Raw genomic sequence first — 17615 nt, 5'->3', positions numbered from 1 at the left:
ATACTACGGTAGATTAAAAATCAGGATTTATATTTGGAATACTAAATGCAGTAGTACTTTTTTATTATTATATATTATTATATATATATATATATATATATATACATATATATATACACTAAGCCAAATACACTGAATGACTCATCATGGAATTTCGAAAACAACAGAACTTTACTTTAATTTTTCTACACAGGTTATTCTTACTTTGTTAGGCATCCACTAAATAACGGTTTAGAAAATTTAGCTGCCTAACCACTAACATTTTCTTAAACCTTTATACTTTTGATGACAATATTTATAGAATTGATAACTGGTATCATTATAACGATCTTTAGGCTCGTATATATGTTCTATAGATACGTAAAACCTGAATTATGTTGTTTTCATAACAAACGTTGGAATGAACGAAATTTATAAACAGTTGAAAAAATTCAAACTTCTAATCACGACGGTCTGTAATACCTTCAGTAATATATGATAAACTACAGAAGGAATTTACATGAAACGAATCATGTTACTTCTTATGTGGTCGCAAAGAAAATACAGAATTACGCAACTAAAGCTATCTTTATGCGCTATACTTCCGCTGCGAAGCACGGATACTTACAGCTAGTAATTTATATAAGGTATATATTTATATGTGAGTATATTATAAAAATGCATGCCAGTTTAATAAATTTGTCCTCACATTTTACCACAATCTAATAATAGAAAACATAATAAGTTGTTATCTGTGCAGACAACCTTGGGAGTGCACGGTAAAACTATGTTGGCTGGAGGTGTGTAGGGCTGTCCTCTACTTACAAATGAACCTTACCATCATGACGAATCGAAGGTCCAGGCTAACAACGAGACTATTCTTCATGAATTGATCACGTCGCTTGCAAGGCTATGGACACGAAACCTTCCGGGACTAAACATACAGATGATCACTCTGCAGCATTCATAGTTTTATCTTTCTTATTGATCAAATAATGTGCAATTTGGAACAGATACCGGTTTCAGAAATTATCTGCACACTTGCACAACTTGCAGATTCCGTCGGCGAGGTCGTGAAAGGTTAAACACGTGATTCACCACGTCATTGTTCTCTTATCTATAAATTATTTGTACAATCATTCGCCCGCTAATTAGTTGATTCGAGTACGTCTCAATCATAATGTGAGTATAACTATGCGTTGCTGTCTGCCATTATAACTAAAATGCACCAATACTAAAAAAGTAAACTTGGACTATAATTCATATTAAACAATAAATTTTCGTTTAATTTTCAAAGATATCTTGCGCCTTGTATCTGTTTCCACGATCTGTAATTATTTATCCATATACGCTATCCATCTGATGTAGAAAGCTTTAAATATTTGGAATAAATATACAGTGTTTAGTTAAATATATTTGTAACTTGAGTAAATAAACATTTAAGTCTAAATCGAAATGTACTGAGATGTGGATTTACAATTACAAAGTACAGAATCTTGGAGTTACATAGTTTATGGCAGTATTTAGTAATTTAACATTTTTGGCGATACGGTCTAGCATACGCTAAAGATTCCTTAGATTCAAAGGCTATTACGCAGATTAAAATTCTGTTTGTATCCTAAGCACTTTTTATTAGTATTTATTTTTATCTTCTATTTTAATAACTCTATTCTTTATTACGTTTAATACAATCCTCCCACAAGCCTGTGGGCCAATGGAGTCGGGCAGAATAAGCTAAATAGACACCGATTTCTTCTTTAAATCCACACACTAAATATTTTCTAACTGAAACACAAGATACATGGAACATCGATAATTTTGTATCTTTTTGGTCTTGCCTACATCGACCTAATGAGATACAAGTACAATGAGGACAAAGCAAATCGTGAGCTGGCATGGATCATCTGGAGATTATGCAACTCAGATCGTGTTCCAATTAGAGTTAGTTTTCATCGCACGTTGGAATTAGTGGAAAGTGATTCTATTCCTTCGACTTGTTTTAAAAAACTTCACCGCCAATACTATTTCACTTTACAACTGTTTTTTCCAAATCTATATAGCAGTTACAAATTTAGGGATTTTTAGCAAGCTGAAAGCTATTTAAAGCTTATAAATAACCTTTTCCATAATCGAACAAAGTTAAAGATTTTTATGAGAGAGTATCATCAATGAGCCTACGCTTAAACGTAGTAATTTAATCTGAAAAAACCGAAAGATGAAGGTGATGCTAACTATTTTATAATGAATACTTCGTATTAATATCAATGAATGCAAAGTTGCTTGTATTTTTTGTTAATACCAAAATTTAAGAGGCATTTACGACAAAAACTAACTTCAACATGCATGTAAGAGCACATTGGATAAATGGTGTGTGTTTCACTCTCCGATTTTATATTTTGAGAAAAGGTCAGTAATTTGGGAACACAACAATAGTTTTCTGTATGTAACAAAATGTCAAGCTAAGATGAACGGGAGAGACTCTACGGACCACTATATATGTATCCAATGATAATATCCGGGAAAAGTAAGTTTCCGTTCAAAACAAGTTACAACAATTTCACTTTCTCCAACAAAATAAGATACTTCCTACTCAAGTTTACTTTACTATTGAAGACCGAACTTTTACTACTACACCATTATTCACCTCCGTCGCCGCCTCGTTTCCGCTAAGATCTCTATTTTTCCACTGTACTACAATTCTCTAAATTTCTAAGCAGTCACGTTCAAATAACACAAATAACAGTATGATTACTGAGTGATTCTGCTCATAATGAAGCAATGTTGCCAATATTGGGCAAATACCTTAAAGAATTTTTTTTTTCTTTATTTTCCAGTAGTTTCCATCTCCAGTTATCAAATAGCCTGTGTAATAGTTGTATTAAATTTTTTTAACTGTAAGTTTATCGAAGTATTTAAATCTGTAATACCTTGCATAGAGCCACTCCGGTATCGAGGCGGTCCATGAAGTTATTGACATTCATGTAAAGGTCAGGATAAAGTCCATTCAGCCACTCCGCGAGGTCCTCCTTCATCGCCCATAGATACTCCTCGCTCGACTTGAACGGCCGAAAAGACCGTGACTCCAACAGCACAGACATCTGTAAACAGTGTTCGTATATTTAGTATTTACCTCTGGTTCAGGTTAATAATGATGTGTTGTGCCGTGTATTACGACTAATAGAACCTGACTATACACAACTAGTCTATTACACGATAAGGTGTACAGCAACTGAAATACCTTAAACCAAGTCAAGGCCTAAGGTGAATAATAAATGGTTTCAGCGGTTTATACTGAGCCGTCCCATAAAATTAGCTACATGCTATAATTTTTCCCTGTGTTTCATGAGTGACTGTAACTAGCCAATTTGTTACGCGGAAGTCACGTTGTAATCTCCCGCCGTCCTTTTACACCACAACAACTGTCAATCGCGAGTAACAGCCAGTTTAAATATTTGTGTTTATAAAGGTACAAAATCCTCTTTGCGACTTAACCTCTTAAAATAGGCAAGAGTGTATTGACCTATAACAAACTCATTTCTAATTTTAACAGTAGAACTTTACTATGCAGCTTACAGTACAGTAGTTCTTTTGTTAACAGCAAATAAATATTATTCAACCAAATTGGACGTATGTATTCCGATTACCATATTGGTATTACGTTTAATATTAAAACAAATAATGTTCCGTTTATATAATGCACAACTGCTAAAACTAAAATTTCAATAATAGCTAAATACTTGTAACTTGCAGAAATCCACGGCTTCAATAGTCTCGATTGGAAAAGTAAGTTTGAAAATGTTTTAATGGGAGTAAATGATAAATTAAATCAACCAAATTACACCTCGGAGATTATTTAGAAGTGAAAAGTTTTCATCAAAAGTTATAATTATTTATTCATTATTGATTCAATAACACATAAGAATCGTCAAACTAAATGAAACAGCCGAAATAAAAATTATTCATTTTTGTGTAAACATTATTGCTAAGAACAAGAATTATCATTAGTATAAAAACGCATATCTAAATGAAAAAATCAAAGGTTATTTTAATAACGCCATGATTTCAATAATATGTATGTTATATTGAAAAAAGACTAAACGGGATTTCATTTTTTAAAAGAAACCATACGGTTCTATTAGCGTTTAAGGTTAACATTTGGAACCAGGCAAATTTAATTTACTATCCAAATCTTGAGCTTAAGTGAACATTTACTATTTGGAGGTGTATATGGACATTAGTAAGGATTTAAAAATGTTCGTGAGGTTTGGCGTAAACTGAAAAGGCCAATGGACAACGATCCACATGCTTATTTGGAAGTCTCAACATGTTTGAGAAATAGATTAATTAGTGATAGGTAATATTGACATTGTCTACATAATGAGATACGATTGCCTTATGTAAAACTGGAATCTAGAGAGTAAGAAGCATCTTCAGAAAAGTTAAAATAGTAAATCTTCAGTTCCCTTTGATAAATCTAAGTGCAAGCATAAACTAGCAAAATTTCATATGGAGTCATACTTTGTTGAGAGGAAGGACCAAGATGATAAAGTCTACGATTTATTCGAGTAAGAATGTTCTTAAGTTAATACTGAACATTTATTAATGCAGTTGTTCAATAAAGTGTGTGTGTTCAATACCAGGTAAAGTTCTCTAAAGCTCATTTGGAGTAAAAATCAAAATAGTCAAATCATACATTCTCTAACATGTTATTACCTCAATTTAATTGAAAGCAGGTCTACCGTTAAATTCACCGTATGCTTATGTTATTTTTTAAGTGTGAATCTTTAACAACAGTTCGTGATACTGAAAATACTGCCAAAGGTAACTTTATCGTGCTGTTTTATGGGTAAATGTAAACATTTGTTTATCATATAACAGATACTAAAACTTTGAGGAATTTGTTGTGTTATTTAAATTTATACCATTGTTTTAAAACCAAAAGTTACTTCTATATTTCAGAACAGTAGCAATGAAGTTGCTTTAAGCATAGCGTGTCCGATATAGCGGTTCTCGTTGATTATACTTCAAGGTGTATACACAATGGTAATAAACGAAGTAGCATATTATAGCTGGCTTCATCCGAGCTTAACGCGTTGGTAAAGTGTGACCATAGGAATAAATATTCAGTTTTCTAGAGCTGTGTGGCGTGAATTTATGCCTACAAGTTGGTGGAGCATAAAAATATTGATTTAGTGAGACAGGAAGGAGATAAGTGTAAGCGAGACAGTGTAGGGGGTTGATAAGGATAGAGATCTGAGAACTGACAGGACAGTCAGGACGAGTGGGTGGGACACGCTCCAGCACAACTGCAATCGTCGTGCCACGGGTATATTCGCACTTCTTCTTCTCGTGTTCCTTAGTGACTTTTTACGAAAACTGCACCGTACACGTTTATACAGGCATGTCGGAGCTGACTCGAGCATGATACTTCGTACTACAGACTAAATATATTTCTATATATATATATATATATATATATATATATATATATATATATATATATATATATATATAACTATAGAACATGTATATATATTTTATCTGTGTTCGTACCAAAACTTTTTTCCTAGAGGACTGCTCAATAAAAGTAATTTTGAATTATTTGGCATTTCCATAATTTTTTCAGCATAAATTAAACAGTCTTCATTCATATAGAGTATGAAAACACGCTAAAATACAAAATAATTGCAATACTTTAAACTTCACTCTGTTATAACATGAATATACATTATTCTATGTGCTACCCTCATTTTCCAACTTTTGATATCGTAACAATGACCTTTTAGTATAACTACTTATTCCCTCTGTTCTTAGTTAATGGCAGATCAGATGTCCTTACTTTGATTAATATTTTAACACTCCATAAAAATTTTAATGTGTGTGTGTGTGTGTGTGTGTGTGTGTGTGTGTGTGTGTGTGTGTGTGTGTGTGTGTGTGTGTGTGTGTGTGTGTCGGTAAATTCAACAAAACTCTATTTGTTTATATTCCTATTTACGCAGATTGGAATTACCGAAAAAGTTTAGTTTATTGTGGAGGAAAGAAATATGGCGCTTTAAAAATATTTTCACTCTATTTTCATGAGTAGCTAATAGCCTTTGGTATAGATCGGGTATTGTATACAAAGGTAAATTGGAAGATGAAGGTTACACGGTGACAGAATGGCATGGCACGGGCCCGGCCCCGCTGCTGTGTGGCTCAACTCGGAATGCCAAGTAGAGTCGCAGGAAACAAACCATCGTAGGAGAACAGACATGACTGGCCCTTCCTGTGCAGTACTTTAGTTATAGAGCAGACTGGAGCCTCTGCCCAATCTACACAACATACATTACTAGAGTCCGAGTGTAGGATCTTCGCGTTACTTACTGTTCATATATATCTATACTGTACAGTGCATGACTCAACTGACTGACTCAACCATTTATGGTTGTAAATGTTAACCTACTTTTCGATGTGCTAGAAACTTACTACTTATATTTCGTTAATATAACTGAAGAGATTAAATAAAATAAAATTATTTTAATTTTTAACATTTAAAATGATGTACGAGTGCATTACCACTGTCACACTTTTACGTGACGGTCGGTTATTGCATATCGGATGCTAGAGGAAGACTTCCTTGATTTAAAGGTAATCTACAGATTTGTTTTTACTTTTAGCTCTACCTGTAACAATTCACCAATTATTTTTATGAAACATAACATCGCATTCAGCATCCAATCCTACACAAAGTAGCGTCCTAAAACAGCTTTTCACATTCTAAACTAACTTATACATATACATGGTTAATAGCAAACTCTTATCGCTATAGGCTTTCCAAAATAACAATAAATGCGTGCCTCAGGACAAGTAATAATAACATTGCGAAACAATCGCGTTTTGTTCGTTTCTTCCACTAAAATATGCAAATCGTGGTGACTTCAAGTTTGGTACGAAATGTATCCTAGGAATGAAACCTATGACAACATACCGACAATCGGATTTTTCACCCTCATAAACATAATTCTAAATAGTTTACAGATTTACGTCAAGTACTTCGTTTGTACATTCTCGTAGTTTAACACTATCGTTATAAAACCTTCTCATGGAATTCACCCCGTCTGTCAATATATTTTCAGGCCAATTCAACCTATCAACGAACATAATTTAACTCATTGATCAACCTAATATCATAGTCAATGTAATCTCTTGGTCGTGTAACATCCCATTGCGCACAAATCTTGTATAAAAACTTTCCATGTTTATTGTACTCACCTATCAAAATATTTTATGAACTCATAGCTCTAGAACGTATTTAGTGGAATTTTTGTCATTTAAATCTCCTCGCCAGTAGAAATATCTCATTTTCAACTCCCATAGTGATAAAATTACTCATGATTAACATAACCTCTGGCCAATTAGAACCCTCACACCTCTAGTTACCTTTCACTCTCAGGTCAATCTGTATACCTGGGAAAGTTAATTCAACGATCAAATTGGTCTCTAATTGTTGTACCCCCAGGAAAACTCAACTCACGTTGTCATAATCATCACACGGTCTATTTTAATCCCTGGATATGACAACTCCCTGATGTGCTTGTTCGCTGGTAAATCTAATTCTATGAGTACTTTCCCATTGGCAACATTGATTTAGCCATTTAGCTTGCATGTACAGTGGATGTAGTTGTATCTTAAATTATGTATGTCTGTGATAAAATGTTTTTTTTTTACAAAATTCAATATATTAAATTGAACTGGTGGACATTTAAAGCTACAAATCACTGTTAAATAATTATGTTGCTTTGTTGTATTTTATGAAGTTTGAGAGTGAAAAATGCGTCTTTAATTCAAAACATAAAATATATATTGTAATAAATGTAACAGAGAGACATAAGAAACGACCGAGAAAGATCAGTCCAGTTGTATTTCCTGCCAATACATGTTTGTCTGGATTTCTCTATTGTAACCGTCCAGCGTCGGATTCATCTTGATAGTGGTCGTGGTCTAAAGTGAAAACAGATAAACCACTCTAGTAAACAACGTAATTCATCTATATATGCTTTGAGATGATTGTCTTCTTTAGTGATTCGCATAATCTTAGGCTAGGTTATATACATGCTTGTTTATTATTACGGACCTATTAACCGGTTTTTTTTTCGAATGTATTATAATAATGTGCACTTTCAATTACTTTTTCGAGCCTTTAGCATTGTCTGGAGCCTGAGCTGGCAGGACAGTTTGTATGAACAGACAGAGGTACAGGGACAGTTGTGCGATTTACAAATATTTGTTTCGTAAAAACGTAACATTATAATTTTTTCTGGTATTCCTATCCAGAGATATTTTAACATAGCAAACCGTCTAATTCATCACACTTTATGCTTCTTGTTGGAAATATATACTTCCTTCCCATTTTGAATCAAAGTGTTGCAATACCACAAACAATTATGACATAAATGTTTAACGATATAATGTTTGTAAATCACTAACATGAAAGGCTTCTACAAAAGAAAAGCTGCTATAATAACATATCTACAAAAATGTTATTATTATTGTAATATAATTATTTTCCATTTAGATTGTACATTGCTATAAGAGCTATCGGTACTTTAAGTAGATTTAAATACAAGGCAAGAGATTTCTTAGCCAAATGAGTGTTCTATAGTTTTGAAGAGGACTTGACAAACGCATGTCAAATCATGGTCAAAACGGTGGAGATATCAAACTTCTATTTCCATGCATAATATGGAATAGAAAAATAAAGGCATGTTTCATTTCATTTCAGAATGATGGATAACGGATAACTTTCCTCGAAATATTCTTATTACCAATAATTAAAATATCCTAGCTACACGTCTATTAAGAGTATAGCATCTATTAAAAAAATAACTAATGTTAACTTCAACTCAGAATAATCATATATTCATGTAAAATAAATATTTTACCTCAAAGGTCATTTACATAGTAATAGATTTATAATATCTAGGAATAGCTTGGAATTTTAAGAAATACACCTTGGAAAATTAATCATTGAATTAACATAATTAAATGAGAAGATAAGATGCTGTTTAATTTCTTATAGACACAATACAAATTCGTAATTACAACATTATTTCCTTTTTTAGCTATAGACTAATACTGCTAGTCCTATGATTCTGAAAACAAACTGGAATTGTAGATATAAAATATGTCATTTTAATTATAATAGGAAGACATATGTTTGACCTTTGTTGAGCAAAGGAAATACACTGTTACATTATAATAACAACCTGTGAGTTTTCATTGAGCAAACGTTTTACTAGTTGTATCAACTCCTCACAGACCTGCTTAACGAAGTGCTTTGCTAGCTCTGCTAAAGCGCTACAGCAGACCAGTCTTGGTGAGGAGTGAACGGCCCCCGGTCCCGAGCAGTCAGCCCAGACAAGGACCTCGACCTTGACGCTCCTTCCAATACTCTAGGGATAAGATTGCAGCTAATCTGCTACGTCGTATAATTTAATCGGATTAACTTCCACGTAAACACTCACTATAATTGTATCAAGTTCTCCAATGTTAAACTGGTCTACATTAATACGATGGCTAAACACGTCGATTTAATGTGTTCCGGAAGGCAATCTTTCTTCTCAAATATTTTTAAACCGTATTTGGAAAACGATTTCATACGTTTGTATGAAAATGCATGACAGTAGTTCACGTAAAGTCCCTTACATGGTTATGTGCCCTCCCAGCTATGGCCAACACCACATCTATCCAAGGATTCTCGTCCATACTATTCATTTAATTCATGAATAGTATGGTGTGAATTTATGTGTTTCATGTATTGGTTTGTTCACTTCTAGCATTCCGTTCTATTGAATTATGTGAAAAGCTAAAGTTGAGTAATGGGTGGGTGTTTTCCATCTGTAATTTTTTTTTCTTCCAACTCAATCGAACAACAATCTGTATAAGAAAATATTGGTGACTGCTAATGAATGTTTGTGTGCTTTCTTGCACTTTACAATAGTAATCAATTTTTTTATGTTCGGGAGGGCATATTAAATGGCTAGGCATGAGTTGCTACAATTTTATGAAACCATGCCATATCTAGTATTAAACGTTGTAATTAACCGTTTATATATATTTCCAGAATATTGGTTTCAGTGAATAATCTTCAAAACTGTTAGTCTAAAATGTTAAGTAAAATTTTAAAATTATATGGAAAAAAGCAACTTTTAAGGATGGATGATTCTAGTTTTCGAGTTTACAGTTGCCTTTGTATGTTGATAAAAGCAAAATTTCCGATGTAAAAAACATTAATACATTGGTAAAGAATTGTATCGTTGAGGGTAAGAGATATTTTGTTCCTTTTATCAATTTTTTTATATTTTACTTGATAACGAAAATTTATACTTTATTGCTTTGAGGTATACCCTCAATGCCAATTGTTTGAACACTGTCATGTAATTATATGCACTTTTTGAATATTTATATAAAATGTTACAGAACATTTTTACTAATACAAAAATGGGTATACCCATATATATATATTTCATACATATATATATATATATATATATATATATATATATTTCATACATATATACATACATATATATATATATATATATATTTCATACATATATACATACATATATATATATATATATATATGTTTCATATATTTCAAACGTATCAATTATCAACAATTTTACTCCTAATATTTAAAACCATTGAAAAGATGACGTCTCATCTACTTTAAAAATTAAATAATACACTGTGACCTTAAGCAAAAATAAATAAATAACACTTCAATATTCTTGCAATTGTGATCGGAGATATACCTCGGGGGAAGCTTTAAATTTTGAGAATGCATGTACGATTGTTCACGGTACATGTGGCGGCCATTATTGCCATCTACTCGAGATGTCACATTTGATTTTCAACTATATAAAAAGAACAAAATAATAAATCTTAAACAACTTTAAATATTTAGTTACCAATTACCTCTTTTAAAAGTAAATGCTCCCGTCTCAAATCAAATCCTAAACATAATTGAACATGTTCACAATTAAACTGTCACAGTTAGTAAAAATTCAATTGTTGATTGCTGATCTATTTCATCAATAACAAAGTCTTTAGTTTGAACATACAAAGGTGGGAAACAAATCAATAAAATTGGTCAATCAGTCAGTGTTTTAATTAACTGAATTTTGCATATTTCTTCTTTGTAGATCATGCCTATAACGTTAAAACGTTTAATATGAGAAAACCTATGCCAGGTAATCATAAAGCGAGCCCCCCTTGGAATTTTTAAACTTTTTAAGTTAGAGAAAGGAAACTTTGGAACTGTTATTGGACTAATAGAAACTACTGTGTAGAGTTCTTTTTTATTTTTAAACATTATCCATCAACTTATAGTTTTAAGTTGAAATACCTCTTTTGGATATGTAAAATAGGTTTTTAAGTTCATTAGTTTTCGAGGTATTTTGGATCCAAGCAAATTTTGATATATTTATAAAGTTCATCAATTCCATTGAAACAACTGTTATGAGAAAAATACAGTTTAGTTTTAATAGTGTACATAAATATGATATGACAAAAATTCGTACACACAACACCGAAATTTTCAACAGATTTATAACAGATGTTCATTACGCATCTAAATGTGCGTTGGGTTTTAAACCACAACGTTGAATTTACTCGGTTATTTAACTCAAAGTGGCCAAATTTAGAACATAAAAAATATAAAATCAAAAGCAAATAATAACCGAATTTATTGCTATTCTAACTGTAGTATAGATATGTTTTACATCTGTGCAATGCGGTAAAGTAGTTTTATGATATTTTTAAAATTTCTAAGTCACAGATCTATAAAACTTTTTTGAAAACAAGAGAAATAGAAAACATTTTATATCTCCAAAGATATTAGTTTTTTAAAAACTATAGGCATTTAAAGTAGTCATGGACAATTGTGTACCTGATTAAGGAGAAACTGCTGAAGATAACAATAAAATGTTGTTACAATATAATATAAATTGTGTTTTGAAATACTATACAACAAATCATGCAGTTTTAATAAAACATTCCCTTCTACCATAATACAATCTCATTCTGAAATTATAAACAAATTTAATTTACCGATTCTACCACGATCAGGCTTGCAATGGTAAAGAAGTTAGAATCATTGCTAAGATACAGGTTTGTCTTCGAAATGGAATTGAACTAAAATGAAAACATATTTAATTTTCTTTGTCTGATTAGGCAACTCCGGTCGAACAAACGGGCATTGGTATAATCAGGTCAACGAGGAAGCATGGATATGAAAATTATGAATATCGTTACATAAATGAACTAGTATTTAACTTTGTTAATGATTGAATTGAATCGGCTGGATGACAATTTAAGCAAATACTAATCTTACACAAATCATTTACCGAAATACTCTACCAACACTTGGGTAAATTCTAACTTAGATCACATGCAATCTTCGAACTCCCATAGACCACTTATTTTGAAATGAGGAAAGAAAATGAGAGTGTTCAGCTAAACAGATGAACACACCATGTACCGGATCTGAGGATTCTCATTGCGGTAAACCACAACATCTCTGACGACGACGACGTACTGTCCAATGCAATCCCCAGATGGATGGTGGGTTATGCAGAAACATGCCATTCACTTCCACATGAATAGATTTCTCATATAAAATTTTTTATAAATTAATTTTTTTAAGTTTTAGAAAGTTTAGTTAGTCTTTTTATTCTGACTTAACACGTTCGTGTTACCATAAATACGTTTATTTGTTAACTATGATCAGTGTTAATTTAAAACGTTCTAGAACTCTTATTACCCCAGACTATTATCTATTTCTGTCGCTTATTAATATTTGAGAAGACAGTATACCATGCAGTTCGCAATATAGTGTAAGGTGGATAAATTATACTGTTTACCAAATTGGTAATACTTACTAGGTACTATCCATTAGATTGGAGCATGCTCTTTTAGTGTGTGATTAAAATTACACATATATGGTATTAATGCAGGCTGTTAATATATACAGGGTGATTCATAAAAGGTGTGCAATATTTCAGGACTTGATACAGGTCATCAAAACAAGGAAAAAACTCCATTGCACATGGGTCCGGAAACGTACCGTTTACTGTCTGTCTGTCTGTTTGTGTTTTTGGGAAAAAAAATTACTACTCAAAAACCACCTAAGATACAGAATTCAAACTTAACAGTTATGTTAACCTAGTGTTGGTCCTTTTCAGTGAAAAAAATAAAACAAATATCTCATTGCATTTCAAAATGGCGGCCGTTCAAAGTTTTCAAATTGTATTAGCTTTGAAACGGCTACTTTGACAACAAATTCACCAGGATAACTTTTTTAACAAAATTTATTACCAATTCAAGAATTTTTGTTTCAAAAAGATTGAGTAACAAATAACTGAGTTACAGCACCAAACTTAAAAACAGGTTAAATCCATGCATTGCAAGTACATACAACAATGTAGTGGATTTTTACGAATAAACTTTTTAAGGTTCTTTATTAAAATACTGAACAATTATTATAACCTAAAAAAAATATTACTATCATTTTTGTTCCATTTACAGTAATCAATGTGTTACACACACACAAATAAAAAAGAAACAAACTATTCACAATGCTCTTAAAAAAACAATAGCATAATATTACATGAAAACAGCTGACAACAATCAGCAACCAAATCAGGTGTTATAAATGAAGAAAAACTAATAAACAAACTATCAAGACATTGTTGAGCAAGTCTATGTTTTGAACGTGATTTGAACTGATACGAAGTATTTTATAATGTCAACTAATAAAGATTTCTGAGTTTTAATGTACTTTTTTACCGATGCCATGAGTCAAATTACTACTTAAGAACGACTTCGTCATTCCTAATAGAAAAACATTTTAGTTATGGTAATAGTTATCTTTTATCAAAATAGTTATATAAAATAGCAAAACGTTTGAGGATTACAGAATTTCTTTTTACCGGTCTTCCAAACTTTACAATAATACAACTTTAGAAATAAACCACACTTAGTTATAACGGAAGTAGGGAGATTCTATGAAAGAGGAAACGATATACCTAATAACCAATTCAATTATCTACTACCAAATCCCTATGTCCAGTAAACTTGATGAGTATAATCCCCTGGTCAATTTAATGCTTTGTTGATCTTGCCCTTTCCCTTGCCCGACTTAATACCGTGGTGAAATTAACCTCATGAAATATGTAACTGTATGATCAACGTATTTCTAAGTCTAATTAACCCCTGGTTAACTTCCCTTCGGGAGCCGGGGGGGCCTTTTTACTCATATACTTAACACATAATATGTTACATTTATATATTTACACACATACTATAGTTATGTGTAAAGTTGAAGCATGCATGTATAGCACATGTAAAAGGCTATTACATTTTTTTAATCTTACGTTTCTTACTACTTTAAGAGGGAACCTTTTAAAAATACATTTAAATGCATCGTAATATGCATCATAATTATGTTGTAGCATACCGATGGTATACAATAAAAAACACAAAGGCAAAATAACTTTTTAGATTGTTTAGAGATCACAATTATTTGAAAAACTGTAATCAGGGTCAGTGAATCAAGGCTACAGCTAAGCGAACATTCAGAGGGAAATCAGCTGATTCCCCTTCTCACCGGCAAACGATCGATAGAGAGATGGTGTGGGGTAAGCCACCCACCGAACTGTCTATTCACATGGAAAGTTAAAACAGCTATCATGACACTGTTGCTGTCTTCTGATTTGTATTCAATATTATAAAACAACATCAAGTAATAAAGAATGTTATTGGGCTTCGAACTACTATCCTATAGACAATCTAAGGTATTTGTGTCTATGAAAGGATAGAATATCTGTAGTATTGATCATACATTAGATCGTGTTTTTCGACCACTGGCTGTATAGTTAATAATAACAATAAGAAGAAGGGTATTTTAAAAACTAGTTACATTAGGTACTTGAATGTTATAGACATTCTTCATTTTCTCTTAGTCAGTTATATTTGTCACAATCAACGATGCAATATGTAAGCAAAATTATTATTATGAAATAATACATTTTTAAATAATTTAAACTACTGTCGTCAATTACAAATAAGGGACTTCGTCAGGGCCTTTCAACAACTTCAATTTAAGAAATAATTGTGCACGCTAAAGACGTCCTTTTTATAAAGCTCGTTTTTTTAACGACATGGTTCTCTTCACTTCCTGAACTAATGTGTCGTATTTAATGACATGACTTGTCTCCTTGAAGAATAAATTACAGGAAGGTCATAATTATTATCTTTTTTTGTTCAGGTCAAGATAAAAATATTAGGCATTATTATATACAGCTACCAATCTTGAAGATGAAAAATACAGCTAACCAAAACTCTTGACTTTGTATTTCTCCATCTAAAACTGGTTTCCCAATATATATATATATATATATATATATATATATATATATATATATATAAAATATATTAAAGAAATTGTGTTTTGAGACTGCTTGTCGTACATTTTCCTCTTGGGTTTGGTTAGTGGCATGAGAAGTTTATGATTTAATGTGGCTAATTTTCTTTGGTTCTCCCTTTATTTTTTGTTTTTATACATTCAAGGCGAGCATTGGAGCTTTAAACAAGCTAGTTTAGTCTAATTTTTTAATTGTTTTATCATTATGTAAACCATTAAATTTGTTAGATTAAATATATGAGTGTACATAATTGTTATTAAAGATTTTAATTTTAGTTTATTTATATGATTTTTGCGTACGGTTATTTCTTATATTTACAAATAGTTTTTATGATATGTATAAAGAGTAAGGGTAAATAATAACCTATTTGTTCCAACCTTGCGTAGTACAATCGTTCTTTCACCTTCTTCTGGATCTTATTCTTTCACTCACTACTTACTACAACTACACAACATAAATACGATTTTATGGGATTTTTAATTATAATATCATCCTGTAAGTTGATGGGTGGTATACTATATAGGTTATCACTGTGATTCATCGTGTTCCGATATCCTACGGGCAATAGAACAGGCAGCTTGTTGAGTATCGAGATTGATCAATGTTTTATACACAGCGATGTTCCGAAATTATGTAAATGTAATATTTTACAAATGGGTACGTAAAATAATACAGACCATATTCCATATACTTTTAGTAATTAACTCTGATGTTAGTCCTCAGACAACCTACTAGAAAGAAATAAATGAGTGAAAATGACTCTTTACTATCAAGTGTTTTTTCAGATATATCTTGCAAAACAACTCTCGTCATTAACCTAAACTGATACTAACTATAATTAATAACAATTACAATAAATTATACTCAAAGTTTTCAAAATAAACATTATAATAATACTCAGGTATGCGTACATATTCGTTGCCCCTTGTTTTAAACGTGGTTCCTTTAAAGCAATTTCCCATATACACAAACACTCATTTATCATTGACTTCTATACTATTTGGGGGCTCATTTTCTCTACTGGAAAAACATCACCTTGATATATACTGCTCCAAAACTGTTAAGGGTCTGAAAAATGTTATAACTTTACGGCCCATACCACTCTATTCAGTGTATTCCTCCTAGTCTTGTATTTTGACTGGTCATCATCCTTTCGTGATTTCGGATTAGCTTGTTTTCCCCTTTACTCAAAGCTACCATTTTGAGAATTGAAGCCGCACAAGTAACTGATAGAATAAACTTGTGTATTCCTTAATTGAATAGCAGGTAAAACCTCTATAATTAATATTAACAGGTCCCAAAAGAGATACTCAATTATTGCTTCTAGGCGAAGGTAAGACAATGTATAAATTTTCGGTTTGTGTCTGGTTAGATTCGCCTTTGTATTTTATCACTATATTTTATTCAGCATGTATTGCGGTTGTTATATTGTTTTTTTTTCGTAAGATATGGCACGTAACCTTATCCAGGGCTAAAGATAAATGTTAAATAAGATCTATTTGCCAGGTAACGTCAGTGCTAACCTGTATGCTAAGAAACATTTAACATAGATACCAACAATATCTTAAGGGTGACTTCCAAGTCGGTTAGGTTTACCGATTAGAAGAGACGATCTCTCAGGGGTCACTAATCCAGGGTTCAACCACCATCGTCTCTTCTTGACTAGGTCATCTAGTGATAACCACTACACCCACTGGACTAGTCCATCAGCTAAAGCCCTGCTCTTTGTATAAGAATTGTCAAAACATCCATGTCTGCTGTTCTTGTTTCAGTCGATCAAGAAGATTGAAGGTAAGTACTTTGAATACATTATTCATGGTGCTTTGTGAGTCCGAAGTCTAAGAATAAAGAGGCTCCAATTTGCAATACCAAATTATCTGTAGTCTGGCAGAAATAACTTATGTTAATCTTTTGATGAAGAACATATGCATGTGGATCATGATAATTTGTACATATCTAAACATAGGAGTTTTTAAAACGTTGATATTCTTTCGGTTCAGTTTGATGCTGTTTAACCTGCCACTAAGAATCAAGAAATATTTTCTGCTTGTATGGATGTACTTTAAAGTTAATGATATAGCTGCGCATATTGCCTAAAGCATATCGGAAAACACTGCTTCTGTTCTTGTAAGAACAATAAATAATAATGAATTTAATAAGAATAAATTT

The 17615-nt window shown here is 31.9% G+C and overlaps 1 protein-coding gene across 1 annotated transcript in view; it reads right to left on the bottom strand.

Moving 5' to 3' along the window:
* Positions 1–17615, bottom strand: part of LOC124369214 (GAS2-like protein 1) — a 115511-nt gene that overhangs the window by 69813 nt on the left and 28083 nt on the right. Inside the window, exon 2 of the mRNA XM_046827055.1 lies at positions 2907–3077. Coding sequence (XP_046683011.1) covers positions 2907–3077 — 171 coding nt within the window. The remainder of the gene's footprint in view (positions 1–2906; positions 3078–17615) is intronic.

Source organism: Homalodisca vitripennis, chromosome X, assembly GCF_021130785.1.
Source record: "Homalodisca vitripennis isolate AUS2020 chromosome X, UT_GWSS_2.1, whole genome shotgun sequence".
In the NCBI taxonomy this organism is placed as follows: Eukaryota; Metazoa; Arthropoda; class Insecta; order Hemiptera; family Cicadellidae; genus Homalodisca; species Homalodisca vitripennis.
Note: the sequence above shows the minus strand (reverse complement) of the source record. Positions and strands in the feature narration are given on the sequence as shown.